A 24328-nucleotide genomic window follows, 5' to 3' on the forward strand; every position below is an offset into this window, starting at 1 on the left:
AGTTGTAAATTTACATTATGTCTCCTAAAATGCAAAAGAAAACTCAAAAGTTGGATGTACACTCATTATTGCTGTCACTGTGTATCTAAGGGAGTCCAAGATAAACCAAACCAAAAAAAAAAAAAAAAATCCCAAACCTTACACAACCTTGAGTTTTTCAGACAGGATGTTCAGAAATTTGTGAGGCCACCAAAGAACACTACTCTGAGAGATCAGCTATGACAGCTTCAGCCTGCTATCCTGTGACACACCAATAGAGCAGCTGCACCACAACAGGGAGATTGGACTTGGCAAATCAATAAATTTTTTTTCCCCACTTTGGGTTTTGGCAACCCACTCAGCTATCAAAAGAAGACAACTATTCGAATAACAGAGAGACTGGGTTTTTTTTTCCTCTGATCTTACTCTTGACAGTTGGGGCAACTCTTCTCTCTCCTTCTTATAAGATCTATGGGATTTTGGTAAGTACCCCGTGCTTGCAAAACATCTGCCTACCAGAACTTCATTGGCAAGCAGTGTCTCGCTCCTTGCCAATCAGACAGCCGGAACCATAGACCGGTTTGGGTTGGAAGGGACCTTTAAAGGCCACCTAGTCAAGGACGTGTGCAATGAGAATAGGTTGCTCAGAGCCCCAGACAACCTGACCTGCAATGGTTCCAGGGATGGGGCATCTACCTCTGGGCAACCTGGGCCAGTGCCTCCCCACCCTCAGTGTAGAACATTTCTCCCTTCTCTCCAATCTACATCTTGCTATTTTAGTTCAAACCATCACCACTTGTCCTGTCACAACAGGCCCTGCTTTAAGAAGTCTGTCCCCAGCTTTCTGATCAGACCATTTAAGCACTGAAAGACCACAAGAAGGTCCGCCTGTGAATTAGTTCAAATATTAGACAGTTTTCAAACAGTTGCACATAGTGAGGAAGGTAAGATGACCTACTGCCCAAAGACAGGTAGACCTACCCAGAATCCACCAAGTCCTCAGTTTCTGATGGGCAGAGATGCTCATTTCCATTTCATTGTGAGGTTTGCAGAATGAAGCAGATTGATGTAAGGTCTGTTCAGAACACGTGCACACAACAGAAAGCCAATGAATCTCTTTCTTAAGCAAAAGATAACTGCCCTTTCTCTAACCCATTTAGTTCCATCACTGTGTGCACAAAAGTCAATTTAAAGACCCTGTTTGCACCCCCACAGTGCTGAATGTCACCCATCGAAGCACATTAAGGAAGCTTACACCATATCACAGCACAGATGACAGACCACCCTCAAGTAAGTGCTACTGCCCACAAACACAATCACACCAACAGCTCTGAAGACCTCCAGAATGAGAAATGCAGGTGAACTGCACACCCCAAGAGTTCCCAGACTTTGCTGCTCCATCCCTGCTGTGGTGCTGGCAAACTTGTGTACCAGCATGAAACACCACTTTGCCCTCAGACTTCTCCTCCCTCTTATCAAAACTACTGCTGTTCTATTCATGTTCTTCAGTAGAACTAATATCAAGTCTTGAAATGTTTCATCCCCCACCCAAAGGAAGCAGAGGGAATCCTGCAGACAAAGATCTTTGGAAACATTCAACCTCTCCCAAATGGGACAACTGGTTTATATGCATTCAGCCTTTGCCTGAAAAGCTTAACAGACACCCATATACCTGAGAGCAAAGCCTGAGGCCAAAGGCCTCAAGTGACAGAAGAATGCAGAAGGCTAAGTGTGGGGGAACATGTTTGAGAAAAGCCATCAGAAGAGTCCAAAATAAAAAACATTCTAGGGGGTGAAGAGGGGGCAATGTAGATACATCACTGACAAAGTGGCAGCTCACATTGGGAGCTGAACTTAAACAGGAGGAATTTCAGCTGAGCAGGGGTGTAATTTTATTGCTACACTCACAGGACAATTTATTCTTCATCACTCACAAATGTCTTCTTCAAGGCAGAAGTTCACACGTAAAGGAAAGCTTACACTTCTTCACGGCTGCACACAGCTTTCCATCTCCCTTTGTTACCCACTTGTAGAACCAGAGCACTTTTATAGCAGGATGTATGAAATATTTTCATTCCATTAATAGCCTAAGTTTAATTTCTTGTGTTCCCCCTCTGGAAAAACCATCATTTCTTCTTCCTTATAACTTTTGAAAAAAACCCCAACCCAAATACAAACAAAAAAATACTATTAAACCTGCAAAACCCAAAGTTCTCAGACCTTTCATATGACCTTCTGAACTTGTTCCAAGCTAGTAAGTGGCTCACAGCCTAACTGCTGTTACAGATATAGCACTGCAATAAAGGAGATCCCAGGTTATCACAGAATCCCAGCAAAGTGGGGGATGGAAGAGACGCCTGGAGATGATCCAGTCCAAATCCCCTGCTAAAGCAGGGTCACCCACAGCAGCTTGCCCAGGTTCACATTCTCCAGGTGGGTTTGGAGTCTCTCCAGAGAAGGACACTCCACAACCTCTCTGGGCAGCCTGGTCCAACCTCACAGCAAAGAGGTTTCTCCACCTGTTCAGATGGAACCTCCTGGGTTCTAGTTTGTGCCCATGGCCCCTTGTCCTGTCCCTGAGTACCACTCACAAGAGTCTGGCCCTATCCTCTTGGTCCTCACCCTTTAACATTGCTCTTCTCTAGGCCCAGGTCTCTCAGCCTTTCCTCCTCACAGAGATGCTCCAGGCCCCTCAATATCTTTATAGTCTCCATTGGACTCCCTCCAGTAGTTCCTTGTCTCAAATGGGGCAGCCCATAACTGGATACAGTACTCCAGATGTGGCCTTGCTAGGGCAGAGTGAAGACAAACTTAACTCTGTGTCTTTACTCCACGATGTAAACAGAACTTTAGTCTCAAAAATAAAGGAGTTGAATCACAGAATTGTCTCAGTTGGAAAAGACCTCCAAGATCATCAGGTCCAACCATCAACCTAACACCACCATGGCCACCAAACCATGTCCTGAAGCACCATGTCCACATATTTCTTGAACACCTCCAGGGACAGCGACTCCACCACCTCCCCATGCAGCCTGTTCCAATGCCTGACCACTCTTGCAGGAAAGGAATTTTTCTTAATCTCCAACCTAAACCTCCCCTGGCACAATTTCAGGGCATTTCCTCTTGCTCTACCACCTGATACTAGGGAGAAGAAACCAACCCCCACCTCACTACAACTACCTTTCAGGAGGGAAAAACCAAGATACTGTATTTCTAGTTCTCCTCACCTAGGCTGTGACCCTAGGTGGCTGACTGAAGTCCAATGCTATTTTCCCATCTCAACAAAGCAGTAGTAACATTCACCCTTTTCTCACAGAAAAGGCAATATGTCACCTACCTGATTTGTAAGAAGGGTTAGGAGATGCTTGTCCCAAAGATCTATTGACATGCAGAATATTGACAGGAAGACATCATCCTGTGCACTAGGGAAGTCCAAAGGTTATATATTCCTCTTGTAAGTAAAACTCACAAGTGGCCTTTGGTCTATCCACCGGTCATTCACACTGAAGGAAGGTTTGATTGAACCACACGGGGTCAGTTATTGATGCTGTAACTCCATTAGCTTTACAGAGGAATACTCAGGATGAGTTTGTCCTCTTAGACTTATTTTCCACTCCAAAATTCCTTAATGGCATACAGAAAAAATAGAAAAGCTGGCCACAGATGTTAAATAGAGACATTGTGAGTTGAATCCCATTTCCACAGGATACAATTGGAGTGAGTAGATCAGGACCCACAACGTGCAACTGCAAAAGCATTTGCAAAAGTTTTAGCTTCAATGCAAAGTTTTCCTTTGCCAACTCTTCTGAATTTGGGATTTTTTTTTCCATTTTTTTCCATTGAACACAAGTCTGCCATGAGACTTCTTTGTCAACAACCCTTTTCACTGTCTACAAAACTTCTGTGATTGTGTGTAAGCACTGGAAAACCACAACAGAAAAATTCCTGTAATCCGTTAAAGTGCTGCACATGCTTACATATGAAGCAGAATCCAAAACAAAAGGCTTTTCCAAAATGGATGCCTCAGCATCCCACCAGATGGGACAGAAGGATCAGAACACAAAGCCCATTGCATTTTTTTTTGGCCATAATTCTATGCCAAAAGCCTCAGGTTTGATGCTACAAAGTTTACTTATCAATTATTACTCTTTTACCACCAAGGGCTGGAGCACCTCTCCTATAAAGATAGGCTGAAAGAATTGGGGCTGTTCAGTCTGGAGAAGAGAAGGCTCCAGGAAGACCTTATAGCTACATTTCAATATCTGAAGGGGACCTACAGGAAAGCTGAGGAGGGACTGTTTAGAAGGGCTTGTAGCGATAGGATGAGGGGCAATGGTTTGAAACTGAACCTCCCCTGGCACAATTTCAGGCCATTTCCTCTGGTCCTATCACCTGATACTAAGGAGAAGAGGCCAACCCCCACCTCACTGCAACCTCCTTCCAGGAGGTTGTACAGAGCAATGAGGTCTCCCCTCAGCCTCCTCTCCTCTAGACTAAACAACCCCAGTTCCCTCAGCTGCTCCTCACCAGACCTGTTCTCCAGGGCCTTCACCAGCTTCTTTGCCCTTCTCTGGACACTCTTCAGCACCTCAATGTCTTTCTTGGAGTGAGGGCCCCAAAACTGAACCCAGTATTCAAGGTGTGGCCTCAAGTTGTGGCATCACCAGTGCCCAGTACAGGAGCATGATCCCTTCGCTACTCCTGCTGGTCACACAGTTCCTGCTACAGGCTGGGATGCTGGTGGCCTAGGAAAACAATGGATTTAAAAGCCAAATCCACACCAACTTCAAACTGTAACTACCAATCAATAAAGAGCATATCTGGATCAAAGCAGCTTTATACAAAGAGAAGTCTCCTTGGATCTGAGGTACAACTATTGCACTCCTTGTAGAGTCCCATTTGCTTGACAACCACAGTACCTCACAAAAACATCAGAAAATGCCTGTAGGCAGCTACACAAAAAGCTCTTTCTGGAAGAAAAAAAATATCAGTTGACAAAATAACCAGGCAACCTGGGGATGGAAAATGCAAAATAAACAATCTCATGTTCATCAAATTAGTAGAGCAGTCACCAGGAAGAATATCACTAGGTAAATTAACTGGACACTGTGAAATACAAGCCAAGTAATAATTTCTACTATAGTTTTAAGAGTTACTTCTCTATAAATGCAAAAATTATGTTGAAGAACTGGTAACAGCAGTATTTCCTGCATTTTCTTTTCAAGCACCTAAGCTTGGTCATCATGACATGGTGTGTCATCCTAACTCTAAGAAAGACACAGAGAAACAGCTTTCAGAAACTAAGACAAAATGAAGTTTAACATTACACATTCTCCACTTTCAAACAGCTTTACAACCTCACAAGTTATCTATCACACTCAAAACTAAGACTCTCTCTGGCTGTGCAGGGAAGTTGGACTTCCACAGAGAGACATGTAACGGGATACACCAACATGCATTTGCCAGCAGCTCTTTGTTGCGTAGGGCAGCTCTCTGAAGGTTTAAATTTCTCCATTGAATGAAACCAAACATATGCCAAAGAAAAGGGTCTCCTGTGGAAACAGAAGGAATGGGGGAGGAGGAAGTTCTAAGAAGCAAAAAGTCTGCAAAGGGAAAAAACGTGATTCAAGCAGAGGAAGGTGGCAGTGGATTTGTTGCTAGGGAGGTATGTACTGAGCGAGAAGGTGCCGGTACAGCAAAGCATGAGGGAAAAATTAGTCTGTAACAGAAACAAAGATCCTTGAGAGCCAATGGAAGCATGAGAGTCAGGGAGATGGGAGAAAATGAATGAAAAGGAGAAAACGTGCAGAACAAAAACTGAACAAGGAAAAGGAAACAAGGGATGGAAAAGAAAAATCTAGCTATTGAAACAAAGGATTTGAAAGTGTCCTGTGATGAAACCTAAGCATTAGGAACTACTCAGGATGTGAAAGTTGGAACTTCTTTCTACCAAGTATGCACAAAAACAAAGGGCCCATCCACACAAACCTGCAAACTTGCTCTCATGGCTGGTACAGATATGCAAGCCCTCAGAGGATGAGAACTATCAACTCTCACAGTGAGTCACTCTGGTGAGCAGAAAGGGAAGATGGATACAGTGTGACTGTGGAGAGGGAAAATAAACCCAAAACACTCCCAACGCATCATGCTGATTTTTTTTGCCCCATCCAAGGGGAAAGAGCACCAAGAACAACTGTCAGATTGATTTTCCACTAGTATATAAAAGAGAGAGGATTCTACACTTGACCAAAATCTTGTCCTTCTTGCTTACTTCAGTGGCACATGATTTTTAAGTCCCATATGTCTGTTTCATAAAATAACAAAAAGTTAGAGAAGGGGGGGAAAAAGGAAGTGACATCAAAGGTGCAAACAGTTATAAGGTACATAAGCAGACCCTTTTGTGATAGGACACTCTGATACCTCAATGATGGAATCTTTGTTAGAAAAACAAAAATAGATTATTTCTATGAGCTTAGAGACAACAAAACAGCAAAATTTGCAAAGACAAGTTCTTCTCTAATTCTCCAAGCACTTAGTCTCAGGTATTTATAACACCCCTAAACATGTGTCGTGTAAGCAGAAGTATCTATGTCTGAGGGAAAACATGAGACACACAGAATGGTAGCGGTTGGAAGGGCTCTCTGGTGAGCATCGAGTCCAACCTCCCTGTCAAGGCGGGTTCACCTAAAGGAGGTCACACAGGAACATGTCCAGGTGGGTTTTGAATGTCTCTATAGACGGGAACTCCGCCACCTCTCTGGGCAGCCTGTTCCAGTGCTCCAGCATCCTTAAATGAAAGGAGTTGCTCCTCATGTTTATACAGAGTTTCTTGTGTTGAAGTTGCAAAAATTGAACTCTGAAGAATTAACTTCTGGAATATCATATGCTGAGATATTCCATGGAAACTGGAACTAAAATGGTAATTTTCAAGGGCTTTTTTTCCCACCCTTTGATAATTTTTTCTTATTTTTAAGAAGGAGTTTATACTACACAGTACAGCACATGCCATCAGCCTGGGGCATCCTATTCCTATTTCCTCCTCAAGTCACCAGAAGATATTTGACAAGGAAAGAGGAAGAAAGCCAGAGAAAAGGGATAGGAAGGGAATAGAAAACAGATGCTGAAAGAGAGGAATGCATAATGTACAGCAGAAAGAGAGGGGAAAAGGTAAAATGAGGGGAAAAAAAAGAACTCAAACTAAAAAAAAAACACCATGTAAAGGTTTTGGATCATTTCTGAAAGCAAACATTGGACAAGACTGGAAGAAAGGTGCAATGGTATTATGCATACTCCCACGGAAAGGCATTGGAAAATAGTAGCTTTATTAGTAGTGTATATTGTGCTTTCTACCCGGAGAGGAGATCAGAGACTACTCTTCAGTGCATACAATTAGAGACTGGTTCGGTTTATACTGAAGGCTGTTGGAGGATCTGAGGGTACTTTGTCTGCACGGAGAAGCTTCAGAAAACGTTACAGGCCCCTGCGGCTGCAGAGAACGGCTAAGGTGTGACAGAGGTATGTACGCTCCAGTCCCCTGGAAACGCTGGAAACCTAACCTTCTGGAAGAGCCAGCCCTGAGCAGAGCTCCTCTGTGGTCCTTCCCGGGCTCCCCGGCATTCCTTTCCTTTCCCTCCCGCCCCAGGCCCCTCTCGCCGTGTGCCGCGCTTGGGGGACGGCGGCGAGACCCCTGCCCGCATTCCGCCCGCACCTCCCGGGACAAGCTCCTACCTGGGTCGTGGAAAGGCACCAACGCGAAGTTGTACAGCGGTCTCTTAGGTCTTTTTAGCGATGTTTCCAGGATCTTGGATGCCCCCTCGATAACTTGCACCAGGTCGTCGTACATGGAGCCGGTCACATCAAAGACGAAGGCCAGGGTGGAGGCTCCCTCCGGCACTGCCTCGCCGCCCGGCTCCGCCGCAACGCAGGGACACAGGGCGAGCAGCAGCACCGCGCTCAGCCCTGCTGCCCACGCTCCGCTAACCCCGCCGAGAGCCATCTTCACTTCTCGAGAACGACACTTGGCAACGCCGGCCCGGCGGAGCGCACACCCCGGCGACCGACCGCCCACCCACCCACCGCCCGCTCCCCTCAGCGCGGAGGGCAGGAAGCGCCGCAGCTTTTGTCTGCGCGCTGCCGCGGCCCCGCTCCGCCTTTCTCACCGGGTAGGGCTGGGGCAGCACCGCCCCGAGAGAGAGGGCCGAGTCCCGGCTGCCGGCGCGGCTGAGGCTGCTGCCGTCTCAGGAGCCCCCGGCCGCGGACTGCCCGGCGCGTGCCCCGGCCCCTGCCCTCACCTCAGGGCCCCCTCCCGCCGCGGCCCTCACACCTGGCCGTGATTGGCGGGCCGAGCCTCACTGCGGGAACGGGACACCGGAGGGTGAGGAACCGACCAGCCCTCCGTGGCCCGGGCTGTGTGCCCTCACCTGCTGGAGGTGAGGAATGCGGCGCTGACTCTAGCTGATCTCTATCAGGGCAGATGGGTGTATTTATTGTTTACCTGTTGTAGACAGAGACTGAAAGCGCTCCTCTCGCTTCCGTTACACTTCCACAACCGCTACCTGACACCCGGGTCCCATTTCCAGTCTGTTTTTCTCAGCTCCTATGAGCGTATTCTCACAGTGACCATTAAAGTGGGGATTAAAGGTCCCACAATGTGGTCAGGACTATGGCTCCAGGCACTGGCAGGCTGTGGTGCAAGCACAAGACTGGACAACAAAGAAAGTAAGCGGAGCGGTGTTTTCACCCTGCTCAGGAGATGGAAGAGATTAAAGCCCACGTATATTTCAGAGCTCCATGGCTGTTTAAGGAGGCAGCTACATACAAACAGAGACCTTTTGAAAATCCAGTCCTAGATGGCTGACCCAATGCCAGGGTTAAGGTGATAGATCAAAGGGCAACACGCACAAGCTGGAACCCAAAAGATTCCATCTAAACAGAAGGAAAAACTTTGCTGTGACAGTGGACCAGGCTGTCCAGAGAGGCTGTGGAGTCTCCATCTCTGGAGAGATTCCAAACCCATCTGGACATTGTGATCCTGGGCAACCTGCTGTGGGGAACCCTTCCAACCCCCACCATGCTATGTGAAAGGACTCAGGAGAGAGCCAGGAGCTGAATCCTCATTGCTTCAGCACACCTCAGCACTAGTACTAGAATTACAGCAGCAAAGTTAACAAAGGTACCCACTCAGTACAGAATATGGTCCACCACCATCAACAAGTCAGTCACCTACAGCAGACAGACTAGCTTTCTTAATAAAACATTTTAAATTCTGTCTCTTCCACCCACAAACAGTCATCTAGCAACCAAAGGTTCAAACCTCTATGTAACCAAGAGAAGTGGAGAAAAATCTACAGCACTTCCAAGTTTTACTGCACTTATACCTAAGAAGCTCAATTTAGATTAGACATTAGGAGAAAATTCTTCCCATGAGGATGGTGAGACACTGGAGCAGGTTGCCCAGGGAAGTTGTGGATGACTCCTCCTTAGAAGTGTTCCAAGCCAGGTTGGATGGAGCCTTGAGCAACCTAGTCTAGTAGGAGGTGTTGGAACTAGATGATCTTTAAGGTCCCTTCCAACTGAAACCATTCTATGATTCTCTGACGTTCACAGCTCAGACAGGTAGACCATGAAGCAGAATTTACCTCATTAGTTCCCCTCCTTATTTTACTAATCTTAAATATGGTCCTAAAACTGGATGCTCAAAACCATCATATTGTGACTGGAAAATTAATTGTGTAGAAACGTTGCTTATCCTAATCAAGTTATAAGCCTGGAACTGAATTATAAAAAACAGATGTTTACATTCTTTCTCCCCTTCAGCACTGATGTCATGAGAAGGAAGCACATAACCAGAGCTGTGTGAAGCATTTGCAATAAAACCCCAAACCATGGAAAACTTGCCTCATCTGTAACTCTGCTAGCAGCAAACTCGGACCAGGTTCATCAAAAATATTCACAAGTCTTGTAAGTAGAGATGCCATAAAATAGGTTCAAGCCATAAAACAGGAATATGTATTCTGGACACCCTGGAGACTGACAGCACTTGGATTTTGGGATTTCCTTCCATCCTTTATGAAGATGAATTCCTGTGACACACAAAGAAAGCCATCATGTTCTTTCTGTCTTGTATTATTTCTCATTTAGATATAAACAAGCTAGAACAAACCTAGTGAAAAAACCAACCCTCTTGGACACATACTGTCACATCTGTAAAAGAGCATCATTTAACATGGGTTTTGAGGTACAACATAAAGAACAACCTTCATTTCATAACAGTGGAAACTGGTATTTGTTTTGGTTGCCTAACACTTTCCACTATAAAACATCCTTGAAGCTTGGAAGCTCAAACACTATTATTCACAGCAGGCCTTTGAAATTCGCAGGAAGAAAGCCCTGTAGCAAGAGGAACAAGGGTTTTTTTTCCCCCCCTCTTCACTGAAATTATTTTCATAGTTTGCCAAAGAATCATCTATTAAAAAAAAAAAAAAATCACCATGTTCCTTCTGACATGCTCTCCAGTGAGGTTTTGATGGTATGCCAGACTCATAACTAAGCACAAACACACTAAGGTCAGGCCTGTGCCACTCTCAAAGCACTCTGTAGGAGAAACACCTGGAGATTATTGGGCTGGGAGAGCTGTGGCAAGGGGAGGGAGGGGAGCTGGTTTAGGGTACACCTGGAGGGAACAGGTCCTCCATCTCCCTGGAGACCTGGCTGTGCCACAGTGGGCTGCCACCTTCACAGTCCCCAGCAGTGTCTGAGCCATAGTCTCCTTTCTATGCACCGATATTACAGGTTGTCTTTCACACTTCATCATTTTGAGTGTTTCTAACTTAACCTTGATATTCTTTTAATGCCCCTTTTGGGGATGGAATCTGACATTTTGTTTATGCAATTTGGTAGCATACAGGAATTCAAGGGATGGGATCTTGATTGCCTAGTTCCTTCCCACAACACTCACACTACCACTTTGAGTGTGAACAAAGTGATACCTGTCTGGACTAGAGGACCTTTAAAGGTTCCTTCCAAAAGATTCAATGATTCTATGCCTATTTTAGGATTGTTTACTACTATATTTTATGATACAATTATATATTTATCCTCAAGAGTTGTAAATTATTAGATGAGGTGGAGTAAAAAGTTAAGTCCTTTAACTCCTCTCTTACTAACTAGTCTCAAATATAAAAAGCATAAAATGTGCATCTTGTGGGGAAAATGTTATCAGGTTAGAAGACTGGGAAGGAAATAAAGTGTTTTTCACCCTTTGGGCTGCTGTCTGAATCTGCCCCATTTTATAAGTGGCAGCTAAAAATTACTACAATCCAACGGCTGCTAGTGAAGAAAGAGCTGCTGGTTTTATTCTTGTTCATAATAAACAAGCATCCACTTCAAAACCTGCAGTTTCTGCCTGAAGGAGAATATCAAAATGGTTATTTTTAAAGCTGATGCTACTCTCTACTTACAGAGCAAACTGCTGGTACCAAAACACATTCTCCTCCTGCGATCCCATGGACCACTCTCAGCATGCTCCATCTGCCAGAGCTCTTTCTCACGACACCTCGTTCCTGGTCAGCAAGTTCTGCACGTATACCAGATATTCTGCTTTGTCACACACAGCTGACAATTTTTTTCCCCCTCTGGAACTCCATATTCATTTAAAGCTTTTATTCCCAGTCCTCCTCAAAGTCCCATCCTTTCCTTTCCTTTTTTCTTTTCTTTTCTCTTTTCTTTTTTCTTTTCTTTTCTTTTCTTTTCTTTTCTTTTCTTTTCTTTTCTTTTCTTTTCTTTTCTTTTCTTTTCTTTTCTTTTCTTTTCTCTTTTCTTTTCTTTTCTTTTCTTTTCTTTTCTTTTCTTTTCTTTTCTTTTCTTTTCTTTTCTTTTCTTTTCTTTTCTTTTCTTTTCTTTTCTTTTCTTTTCTTTTCTTTTCTTTTCTTTTCCTTTCTCTTCTCTTCTCTTCTCTTTCTCTTCTCTTTTCTTTTCTTTTCTTTTCTTTTCTTTTCTTTTCTTTTCTTTTCTTTTCTTTTCTTTTCTTTTCATGTTTGGAGTTGATTAATCGCTGTGAAAAGGGAGGGAATCATTGCTGTTTGCTTTGGGTATCTGACTTTGGCTCTGTCTGTGAGAAGTGCATGCACTGTGTACAGTAAGACCTCTCCAGTTCAGAGTCGAGTGTTTTCTCAGCCAGACCTTAGTCCTGTCTTTGTATTTTATGTACACACACTCCAGTCCTGCACGTGAGAGGTGCAACTTGATGTTTATCAAAGCCATTCACTGCTCTAAACCTGAAAATAACATTTTGGCATTCAAATGCTGTGTTTGGAAGTACAGTGCCAGTAGAACCTCTGGTGCTTTTTGGGAAGGGCAGGGTTAAAATGGCATCCTCAGAGAGGAATGCTCCCACAGGAATTAGCAGGTGTGTTGAGGAGCCTGAAACCAGGTAAGGCAACTCAGGAGAGTTGCTGATAACAGATTGGCAAGGAAAAATAAACAAGGGGCAGAAAAGAGACAGGAACTGCTGGAACGGTTCAAGAAGGAACGCCATAAAGATGATCTGAGGGCTGGAGTACCTCTGCTATGAAGTCAGACTGAAAGAATTAGGGCTGTTCATCCTAGAGAAGAGAAGGCTCCAAAGAGAACTTATAGCTACATTTCAATATCTGAAGGGGACCCACAGGAAGGCTAGGGAAGGACTGTTTAGAAGGGCTTGTAATGACAGGATGAGGGACAAAAGGGGTTTGAAACTGGAGCAAGATAGATTTAGATTGGACATCAGGAGGAAGTTCTTCACAATGAGAGTGGTTAAATACTGGAACAGGATGCCCAGGGATGTGGTTGAAGCCCACTCCCCGGAGACATTCAAAATCAGACTTGATGTGGCCCTGGGTAGCCTGATGTAGTCGGAGGTGTGCCTGCTGACTGCAGGGGTGTTGGACAAGCTGACATTTGAGGGTCCCTTCCAACCCAGTGCAATCTGTGAATCTGTGACTGATACGTTAATCTTTGCTAATGTGGCAAAATCTTCACATACATCCACGGAGACCATGAAAAGACCAGCACTGCTTTTGCAGGCAAGTGTTGTCAGTGAATGCCATTGTATGATGTGAGTTCAAACTCCAACATGATCAAAGAAACACTGAGGCCCAGCCAGTAAACTCTGTTTTCAGCTCTGCAGCTGCTCTCATCCTTTGACAGTATGTTTTGATTGCTCAGCTTGTCTTTCCTCTCTGTAACCAAGGTGTTCTGCTTGATAGAGTTAAAAGCTCTTCTGCAGGCAGGACAAGATTATTTGGTACAACCCCAAATTATCCAGAATATCCAAGGTAGTGGGTGCAACCCAATAATCTCCAAAATCCACACAAGCAGAAACCACCTCGTTTTGTTAAGAAAACAAACCCTGTGACTCTAGCATGATCGCCTCTCTGGAGGAATTTATGTGTTTATTAGATAATCCAGATTATGAAGAACTGAAAATTTCTGATCTATGCTTTTCCAAAATATGTCTGAATCTGAAATCAAGCTACGGGCTTTGTATCACCTACTCCTACCCATTAGGTATCAGCATAAAGAACTAAGCTGGAAACAGAACTGCATTTTGAATTGTTCACACCTCTAATGTATGACCAAATTTTTGACCATCCTGTATTTTATGGTTACTTCTTCCTTTTTAAACTCAGTCGGAATCATGAGCTGGACTGTTTCATGGCTTTGATGGTTAATGTTCTACTGCAGAGTCAGTGCAGACAGGTGAATGCTAGCAATTCTGTGTGTTCCACAGACATTTTCAGATGACAGACAACTTTTAATGTAAAATTGAGACATTTATAAGATGCTGTGTGTTTTACACTCTCAATATTCTCCAAGTCCCACAGAGGCATCTTTTGCTATTTCCAATCTTCTTTCTCTGCTCCAGTGAAGTTTAGTTCAATATAAATGTCGCTTTGATTCACAGCTCAGCACATTTCAAAGTATCACACAATAGTGCAAACAAGCTAGACACAAGCTGTAAGTAGCTGTAGCAGCTGGAGGAGTTTGTTTAATAAACCATGTGCATGAGCCAAGAGACCATTTCACCCCACTGCAGCACTGAATCATCTGTCATCTACAAAATGAAGTCACTTTGCTTTTGGGTATAAAACACTTGTTTTATAAAGCAGCTCATCCTGTGATCATGACATAGAAGTAAAAGTCAGGTGCCAAAAGTTTTGTTTCTGGCTCAGAAGCAGACTGACTGCCTTTATGAATACAGCTGTATACCAAGGCTAGGGCCTGCTCTGCTGCTTCCTTGGGGGAAAAAAAAAAAGAAGAGATAGATGATGGATGGAGAAACAGAATAATCAAAAGTATGGGGCCTGTACCTACTGAATAAAGCAGTCATGATCTCTTTATCCATCTTTGTTATAGCCTAAGTTCTTCTTAGCACAAAGACATCTCTAATCATCATGTGTAGATTCCATAACCTTGAACTCTACATTTCCCATCACACAAATGAGGACTGAAAGCAGGGAAGGCCCTCTTCTCTTGCCCCTTGCTGTATAGCTCTTGCTGAGCATTGATCAGATCCCCTCTCAGGCTGCTCTTCTTCAGGCTGAACAGCCCCATCAAAATACAAATCACCTGTTAATTGGTGTAGAGATACCATTGCAAGTGAAAATATTCTGTATTTCACTGATTTTTTTTTTCCAGGGCAGACTTTCATATGTTCTGTCAGGCTCTTTCTAAAGCTTTTGTAGCTTACTTTCTACCACCTACTAAATTTTTCCTTATTATTTGCAAGATGTTTTGTTGGCATTCTCTTGACTAAAGAGAACCCATACTCACAACCACATCTGGCTTTTAATTGCAGTCCAAATGTTGCCAGCTTTAAAAATACCTATACCACATCTGAACAGCTACTAAGGAATCTGCTTCTTTTTAGGCTGTGTTAGGGTGCTATGGCAAGATACTAAGTATCTAATGAAAAAGTACTGTATTTCCTTATGGAGACAATGGCTATGGGATCAGACACTGAAAGCAAAGGAAGAACCATGCCATAAAGGTCTTTTTCACAGATCACCTCCATGAAGATCAATAAATTCTTGAATTTTTAAACTTCTACACTTGATAAATCCATGCTAATTATCCACAACTCCAAACTATTTTTAGTCACATTAACATCATTATGTGAACCTTACTTGTGGTTGTATATTTGGTATGGTTCCTGAGGCAGTGTGGGCTTCATCACACCCAAAATGTTAGTATCTCCACTGACCGTAGATGTCCACATGCAGCTGGGCCCTAATTTGTTGCTCATGAAGAGGGTCAGAGGTGACCAGACAGAAATGTGTGTGGCAGATACCTACATCTGGCCTACAGGTGATGAATGCCACCTATACACTAATTGTTCTATGCAACTGTGTGTCCCTACTTCTTTACTCAGAGATCTCTTCACTTCTGAAGTGATCCTTTCCAACCCAAACTATCCTATGAATCTACAAATCTATGACTTCTCCAAGTTAGGTTTCCATCAATCAGTGCTAAATCGCTTCACCAGAGCTGTAAGAGAAAGCAGAGACCATCACAACAGAGGTATGCCACATAACACAGGGAGATCTCCTGTATCAAAGAGGACAATCACCAGTTGATACCGCCAAGAAATGCCCATGTGTGTACCTTACATTGCACTCAGAGCTTTTCATCAAATGATATTCATAGAGAATTAGATGTATAGATGTAACAAAAAACCTTATGTGACAACACAGCGGCCAAACTCCTGCAGCACTGCAGGTGTTCTTACAATTTTGATATTGACAATGATGGTATAATCAAGAGTCAGGGTTTGCATTTCATTAAGGATCTCTGTGTTAAGAAAAGCACCGAAGCAGGTTTAGATTGAGCTCCAAGAACACTATCGCCCTCTACTGGTAAACCAGAATGAAATGGGTTGAAAAGGGATTACAATGAGCAGGGATTATTATTCTGATTTTTAATAAAGTCAAAGAATATAATATGAAATTATTATAATATTTAAGGTTACAGAATTTCACAGGAACACACAGACACTGTACCTAATTCCAAATGTTTTGTATGTAACATTTACACAAGTCTCTTCAACTGGAAAAGCTTCCTGGGAAGTAAATTTAGCTGCACAGAGAGACTGCAGTGATAGGAGAATTAAAAAAATGAAGATACCTTTTACATTTTGGAAAAGAATTAAGTTTTCTTTAGAGGATATTTTCCAAACTGGCGCAGTGATACTTTTATTTAATTAATTTATGGAATCACAGAATCATTTAGGCTGTAAATTACCTTTAAGATCAAGTCCAAATTTGAATTCAGCATTACCAGGTCACCACTAAACCATGTCCCTCAGCACCACATCGAGATATCTCTGAAATGTCTCTAGGGAGGGGGACTCCACCACTGCCCAGGGCAGCCTGGGCCAGGGCTTGACCCCAGTCAAGATGCTGAGTGATACCTGTCACATATGAGGAATCAAGAGTATGAAAAAATGCATGGCAGAAAGTGTATGGTACACAGGGAAACTTGTGGCTTGTGACCTTCAGCTTTTATAGCTGGAGGGCTGTCTGTCTCTGGCCTTTTTTTGTCTGAGAAGATATTTCTCTGCTTCTCATAAGAGAAAATCTGAGCCATAACTCTAAGTGGCAGGACGTGTTTGTAGTGGGAGGGACTTGAGTGTCTGACCAGTAGCAAATACATAGCCTTGCAGGACATAATAAATGTAAAGGGTTTTTGTCTGACTAAAGTGATTCAATTTTCACCAAAATAAAAGCAAACAGCTCCTAATAGCAAGGACGCAATTGCCAAGGCTGCTCAGCTGATTCAAGAAGCTCAGGATCAAGGGCTGTGCACTTGGATGTACCTATGCAGTCTGGTGGATGCCGTCAGCACCAGGCTGAGCAACTCACCCAGCACTGGTCTCAGAGTCCCTCTCTTTGGAGAGTGACAGGATCTGCCCTGTGGGAATTGAAGGAGATGAATTAATCACTTTTGAGCCTGAAACACAGCTTTCTGATAAAGAAACAGGCATACTCATTAAAACGAAACCTTGGGAGGCAGTAGGGTAGAGAGCAGACAAGATAAAGGACATCTGTTGTTGACCTGTGTGGTGCAAATGTTTGGAATGCTTGACCAATGACCATTTGGAGAAGTTTTCTGTGGCTAAGAGTGGAAAAGTACTGCTAGAAACAGGCTTGCTTTCAACTGCTGCTAAGAGTATATAAGTTTTGTGTGTTCTCACAATAAACCGATCACTCCTGAGCTATCTATGGGTGTCATCAATTTGTCTTCCTGGATATTCAGGGAGGTCCATGCCCTTAATATGCCAGACTGCCCCGTGGTCACACAGCAGCTGTGATCGGAGTGGTTTCAGTCCCCTTGTGCTGACTCAGGAGGCTGTGTTCTTTCCATCTTGGATGCAGAGCTCCTGGTACCAAATGCTTCATGCTCTGGCCACCATTTGGCTCCCTTCATTGTGCTCTGCACAGGTCTGCATTTCAAACCCATTGGGGGAAGGATACTGGTCTTATCTGGGACACTGAGTGCTCTTGGAAACACATGGGTGCTTTTGGTTGAACAACAACAAAACTATTTCAAAGCAGACATTTCATCTGACAAATTTCAGACCAGACTATGAGTCCAACAAAATAAGGGAGGCCTGAAAACAGGTGTGTGCTGGAGACTGCCAGGTAACTTGATGACAAATGATGCATTAGCCATTTGTGTATGCAATGTGTGCATGCATATAATAACTATATTTTGTAAGGGGAAGCTTTTAAAATCACCTTTCCCTGATCTTATTATGAGTAAAAACTTATTCTTCCTTAACTCCTCCCTTTAACCCCAGAAAATTATACTCCTGACAGAAGTCTCTCATGTCCCAGTAGAAGTAATGAAAAAAAGTGGTGTAAAAAACATTCCAAGTTTTAAGAGCATCTCCATTATGCCAAAAACAGTGTGACTGCAGAGAATGTATGGTCCATTTTGGTAGTAAAACTAGCTTTGAGGTCTTGGAAAGTTATACTTGGTAATTAGTGGTGAGGTGCTAGCTTAGAATCTGGCAGGCTTTTAAAGGACACTTTGGTCTTTATGGCCTTAAATGTAAAAACTGCAACTGCAGAGTAAAAAATAAAAATCACTCAGAAATGCTGACCTTACAAACTGGGTTTCTTCAAATGCTGGGAAAACACACTTCATGTGCCTGAAGATATTTAGTGCTCTGTTGCTGAAGAAATTTAAAGCAGGGTATTTAATAACATGAAAAATATTGAAATAAACCAAGTCTATACAAAACAGGAATAAATACTGAGGTCAGAACTGTGAGCTAGTTCTTGTAACATTGTCGTGGGGATGGGGATAGGTAGTGGGAAAATGGCCATGTAGTTTTCAGCATAGGCTTCGCCTGCATAGACAGATGCCTGGAATCTGGACTTACGTTTGTTTTTAAACAAAATAAATGTCTGAAAGGCTTAAAAGGAGGAAAGCACATAACTCTGAGAAGTGAACACTGTTTTTCTTATTTTCTTCTCTGTTTTGCGAATGGCAGAAAGACTGGAACTCATTTGGTGTTTCAGGGAGAAGTTTTATTCCATGATTTATGATCAAGGAAGTCTAGATCTCTTTTTTTATGGCTTGGTTCAAATATACCCGTAGGGCAGCTCTGGTAACTGGAAGGTCTTTCTGTCATGAAGTGTTGTTAGGATGCTGTACTCTAATGATCTTCTCCCGAGAAATTAAAAATAGAAGAGTTCATTCCAAGGCATGAGGTGCAACAATTAAGCGCTGCCAGCTGCATTCCAAAGGATTGCTGCTGGTATGAATGGAATGGGATGATATTATCTGTTATTTGAGTATCCGTCACTGACTCCAAAACAAGCTGAAGTCTGTCGACCAGAGTGGCAACGCAGCTGCTCTTTGTAACAGAAGATTATGAGACCTGAAGTAATTTCCTCTTCTTTTGGGAGCTTATTCTGGTTGTCAGCCAGGAAATAGTGCTGCTTGCCTGCAAGATAAGAGCTCCAGAGAGCTGCATTGCTACACTAATTCTGTTAGAACTGCATCAATAGCTAATCTAAGAGTCTTCTTAGGTTTAGGTTGGACATTAAGAATAATTTCTTCCCCAAAAGGGTTGTCAAGGCCTGAAACAGACTGTCCCCATCCCTGGAGCAATTTAAAAGAGGTATAGATGGGGTGCTGAGGGACATGGTTTAGTGGTGATTTGGTAGTTCTGGGTTGATCTTAAAGGTCTTTTCCAACCTAGAATTCCATGATTCTATATACTAAATTATCCTTATCAGATGCACAGTATTTCTGCATGCAAATGTCACTTAAAGCACATGCTCTGATGCATTAAGGATCAGATTCTGTTATTTAGTAGTCATATACTAGTCTCCTGCTCTATAGATAAACTCTTCCCCCCCATGCACAACTGCAGAAGAATCTACTGTCCTTTTCATGATCATAAAATCATAGAAAGGCTTATGCTGAAAGGAACCCTAGAGATCATCTACTCCAACCTCCCCACCCTGGGCAGGGACACGTCTCAACTAGACTCAACTGCTTCAAGGCCTTATCCAACCTGGCCTTGAACACCCCCACTAGAAGGTATCCACAACCTCTCTGGGCAACCTGTTCCAGAGTCTCACCACCCTGGTACTGAAGGACATCTTCCTAAGATCCAGTCTAAGCCTACTTTTCCTCAGCTTCAAACCATTCCCCCTTGTCCTATCACTAGACACCCCTATGAAAAGTCCCTCTCCAGCCTTTGTGTAAAATCCCTTCAGGTATTGGAAGGCAGCTCTAAGGCCCCCCCAGAGTCTTCTCTTCTCTAGGCTGAACAATCCCAGCTCCCTCAGCCTGTCCTCATAGCAGAGGTGTTCAAGCAAGGACAGGAAAGAAAGAACAATATAATCTACTGTGTTTAGTGACTAGCTATGTAACTGTAAACACTTAGTATGAGAAAGGGCATTTGTTGTTGTTTGTATGTTTTCTTTTTACTGTTCCAGAGAAAGGGATGCTCAGGCTGTGTGCCTGTTAGTCCCTCAGGCAACCACAGAAAGGACTCCAGGAGGAAGGATATGATATTTCCTAAGTGAAAACTAAAACAATGGGTTTGTTTTGTCACATAAAGCTCTGGATGAATGAAAATTAATTAGTTGTCAAACTCTGCATTTGGTTTGTACCCATACTCCTCACTGAGAGGCCGCAACATGCGGCAGACAGAGTTCCCTGAGCAGATCCAAGCTGTTGGGCAGCTCTTCCCTCCATTTCTCTTGCTGTCTGTACACTTTGTCAGCTCCTGCCTCTGATCAGAGTTGACCTCTGACCCTGGTAGTCTTACAAAGCTCTGTTCATATAATGTTTCCAGACTAACTAAAAGCAGGAGCTATCTGAGAAGTTCTAGGCCCATTAATATTGGCAAGAGTTTAAGCTTCTTTTGTGAGACTGGAGAAAAATCTAATTGTTTGCATAAATACCCACAGCTGCAGCTGGGCTCCACCGCCCTGTCAGCTTTGCAGCTTTACCTTGCAAACTACACACTGAAGCAAATAAGCTTGTCTGCCGCTCTAGTGGGTGTCAAATGAGGCCCCATGTGGACTTCATGGGGTTGATGCAGCATGGCAAACGCCATAATGTGGTGGTTAAAGCCGCTTATGAGCAGCAGTGGTAATTTTCCTGTGGTCACTGAATCCCTTGGACACTATCAGAGCGCAGCAGTGATTGCTGTCACTTGTTTAAGACCTCAGCCTAAAATGGGATTTGCTATGTCATGGGCTGAACTTCTCTTATAAAGTCTGACTTGAGTGAGAGAACCTTGATCTGAAGCCAAACCACAGTGGCATGTGAGACAAGCAAGCCCATTCTACTCTAGCTCAGTAGAGCATCAAGTGACACTTTGGTCATTGCCTGTGGTTTGTCTCTGGGCCAGAAGAGTTAGCTGCATATATTCTGTACTTTGTATAACTTGATGACAAGCCTTTTCTGAAGAATTCCAGTGGATCTTTCTAAGTTTATATCCTGAATAACTAAGATGAGCTGAGCCAGGAGAACCAATTGTTCTACAATTGTTCTACCAACTGATCTACAGCTGCTGGCCTAGACACGCAAAAAGTTTCTGTAAGAAAACAATCACGACTATGCTTAAAAAGACAAATTCCTGTTTATGTGTTCTAGTCTTGCCATGTGGTTATTTGCTCACGCTAGCTTTACCTCCTGTCTTCAGGGTCTGAGTCCAAAAGCAAAAGGTTGTTATGAAGAAAGACGTCAGAAATAATGTTGATTACAGCTAAAGATAAACAATATCTAATTAGTGGCCTGAACTGCAGCTCACAGAGATTGAGAGGCTTCCTCTCTTAATTTTCAGCCATCTTTGGCTCATACCATCACTTTTTATACTGCCACTAGAGGCAGGACAGTTGCTTAAGCCCCCAGGTACACTGGCAAAGCTCTGAATGGCTCCCTCAGTCTCTCTGAGTGCACTAACATGACCATTCTCAGGAGTTTTAGCACCCAGTCAGTAAAATACAGTGATCTCTTTTTTCAGAGGCTTAAAGCCTAGTAGTTGACTGAAAATATTTTTCACATGCCTGTCAGCTACATTTTGTCTAAATGAAAGTGAATTTTAGCTGACAAAAAGGATGTTAGTCATTACTGCTACAAAACTTCCCTTTTCCTCCCTTTTCTGCTGCCTACAGTACACTTCAAGCATCTTTATATTCTATTTACCCAGCCTTCCTCAGCTGTTGTAAAGAGTTTCAAGATCTTCACACTATAATAACATCAAATCTAAACTTGTGTGTGTACAATAAAATGATTCATGGGAATGTAATGCAGATTTTTTCTGTTATACCACTTGAATGCTAAGATAAAATTTATTGCTGCCCAATGATGCCAGTGGTAGTAATGCAGGGACTGTGAATTTCCTTGTGATTGGAACTTCTGTGCAGCCTTTCTGAGATTCTTACTTCAGTGATTTTTTTTTCACTTACTTTCATTGTTTTTTTCACTATTTCTTGCAATGGCAGAGTTTTCACTGTGAGGAGATAAGAGGCAATGTTTTGAAACTGGAGCAGAGTGGGTTTAGGCTGGACATCAGGAGGAAGTTCTTTGCAATGACAGTGGTAAAATACTGAAACAGGTTGCCCAGAGATGTGGTTGAGGCTCTGTGCCTGGAGACACTCAAGATCAGACTTGATGTGACCCTGGGCAGCCTGCTCTAGTTGGAGGTGTCCCTGCTGACTGCAGCAGTATTGGATGAGGTGACCTTTGAGGGTCCCTTCCAACGTGATGCAGTCTTTGAATCTCTGAATATTTTGTTCTAAATCCATTTGTCAACAGCACAGTAAATGCACAATGCAGAGCAATACTACCTTTAGGAGTTGTCTTCTGATTGCATATGTACCCTTCAAGAAAGTTCTTAATCTGATGATTCAGAGAAGGAGCTCAACAAAAAAAGAGGAGCAAAAACACACCCTGTTATCTTGTGTTTCTTAATCTTTCAGTGTAGCTACACCAATTCTATTCAGTTTTCAGCTGTTATTTCTCGAGACAATTTGCTGTTTGTTCAAACTATTACAGCTTGGGGTTTTTAAGACACAGTGTAAATGGGAGAAGAAGAAAAGATGTGCTGTGTCCAGGGCAAACATACATAGAGTGGTGAAGAAGATGATACATGCTTACAAACACAGGCAAAAGGCTGCACTAAAAGCATTTCTGTTTTCCATGGCTTGCACCTATCTGGCAGTGATGATGGAAAGAAAGTGGTGAAATCTTTCTCACGAGGTTATCACTTCCTCAGCATAGAGATCACAGTCCAAAGAAATGTGGAGACTATGGGCACAATGCTTGATTAAGAACCTCAGTTCTTCCCTACTGCCATCTATAAGCGTCATCCTCACCCCCAGAGCTCCAAGGGCAAATCAAGCTTTAGTCTCCCTCCTTCAGGGTCAAATGAGGGTGGGTGATTAGAGCCATATCATGAAGCACCTAGGCAGTGCCAAAGGTCAGTGTCTGTGAACTCTTTCATGAGGTCCCAAGGCCAAGCTCCTGCTGTCCACACATTCAGAGGACAGCATGATGTCTGAGCAGGGACACACACATAACAGAGAGAACACAGCTAAACTGCCACATGCAGCATGTAACTAATCTCTATTTGCCATGTGTTGACAGGCATAATGTCACATTTCCAGCACAGGCTCAGTAACTCCAGGTGCTGGGAATGGATCTTCTTTGTGGATTGATAAATGCTGCTGTGAAATATCTAAAATGTATTTTAGAACAAGTTCTGCTGTAGATGGCCTTATCAAGAAACTGCTTTTGCATGTCTTTAATGAGAAAGTCCACCCAGAAACAGGTGGTTTACCATTTCTTGCAAACTAAAATATTCAAAGGGTTCATAACTGGCTTGAGACAAAGACACATTATCTCACTGATTCTGAATTCATTCTGCAGAATTTTAAACCATTTAACTAACAAAAAAGCTCTCAGGAATAGCCAGGGAACAAGATCTTCCTTTCAGGGGAAGACATCGGATATAAACTAGCAAGATATCAGCTATAAACTGTGCACTGGCACTGGCAAGACCACACCTGCAACACTATCTATTTTGAGCTCCCTAGTTCAAGACAGACAGAGATCTGCTGGAGAGAGTCCACTGGAGATCTACAAGGATGATGAAGGGATTTGAACATCTCTCCTATGAAGAAACACTGAGAGACCTGGGGCTGTTTAGTCTGCAGAAGAGAGGGCTGAGAGGGGATCTTATCAATATCTATAAATATTTGAGGGATGGGTGGCAAGATGAAGGTGTCAGGCTCTTCAGCAGTGCCCAGTGATAGGACAAAGAACAGGTACAAGCTGGAACACAGGAAGTTTCACCCCAACAAGAGGACAACCTTCCTTGCTGTGAGGGTGCTGGAGCCCTGAAGCAGGCTGCCCAGAGAGGTTGTGGAGTCTCCTTCTCTGCATGGATGCATTTCTGTGTGACCTGCCCTGTGGTTTGGCAGGGGTGCTGGATTGGATGATCTCTGGCAATCCCTTCCAGACCCTAACATTCCATAAATCTGTGATTCTACTCTTTACTGATTTAGGGTAATCACCAGATGTGATGGTCAGCTTTTTTGGGGCTCTGACCAACCTGCTCTAGTTGCAGAGGTCCCTGCGCACTGCACAGGGGTTGGACTAGATGACCTTTAAAGGTCCCTTCCAACCTAAAGCATCCTATGATTCTATGATTTGACCTGCAAATGGAGCACAGTGAAAACCTGGGTTTGATGCACAGCATGGTGTAAATCTTTAGCATGTCTCTTCTCCTTCATGCTGGGCACCACAATTTTGTCAGTCAGATGAATCTTAGGAATGA

At 43.3% G+C, this 24328-nt stretch overlaps 1 protein-coding gene across 1 annotated transcript in view; it reads right to left on the reverse strand.

Moving 5' to 3' along the window:
- Positions 1 to 7975, reverse strand: part of HMCN1 (hemicentin 1) — a 204862-nt gene extending 196887 nt beyond the window's left edge. The window contains exon 1 of the mRNA XM_054384518.1: positions 7708 to 7975. Within this exon, the coding sequence (XP_054240493.1) occupies positions 7708 to 7975 (268 nt within the window). The remainder of the gene's footprint in view (positions 1 to 7707) is intronic.
- Positions 7976 to 24328: the final 16353 nt, after the last annotated feature.

This window comes from Indicator indicator, chromosome 10 (assembly GCF_027791375.1).
Source record: "Indicator indicator isolate 239-I01 chromosome 10, UM_Iind_1.1, whole genome shotgun sequence".
Lineage (NCBI taxonomy): Eukaryota > Metazoa > Chordata > Aves > Piciformes > Indicatoridae > Indicator > Indicator indicator.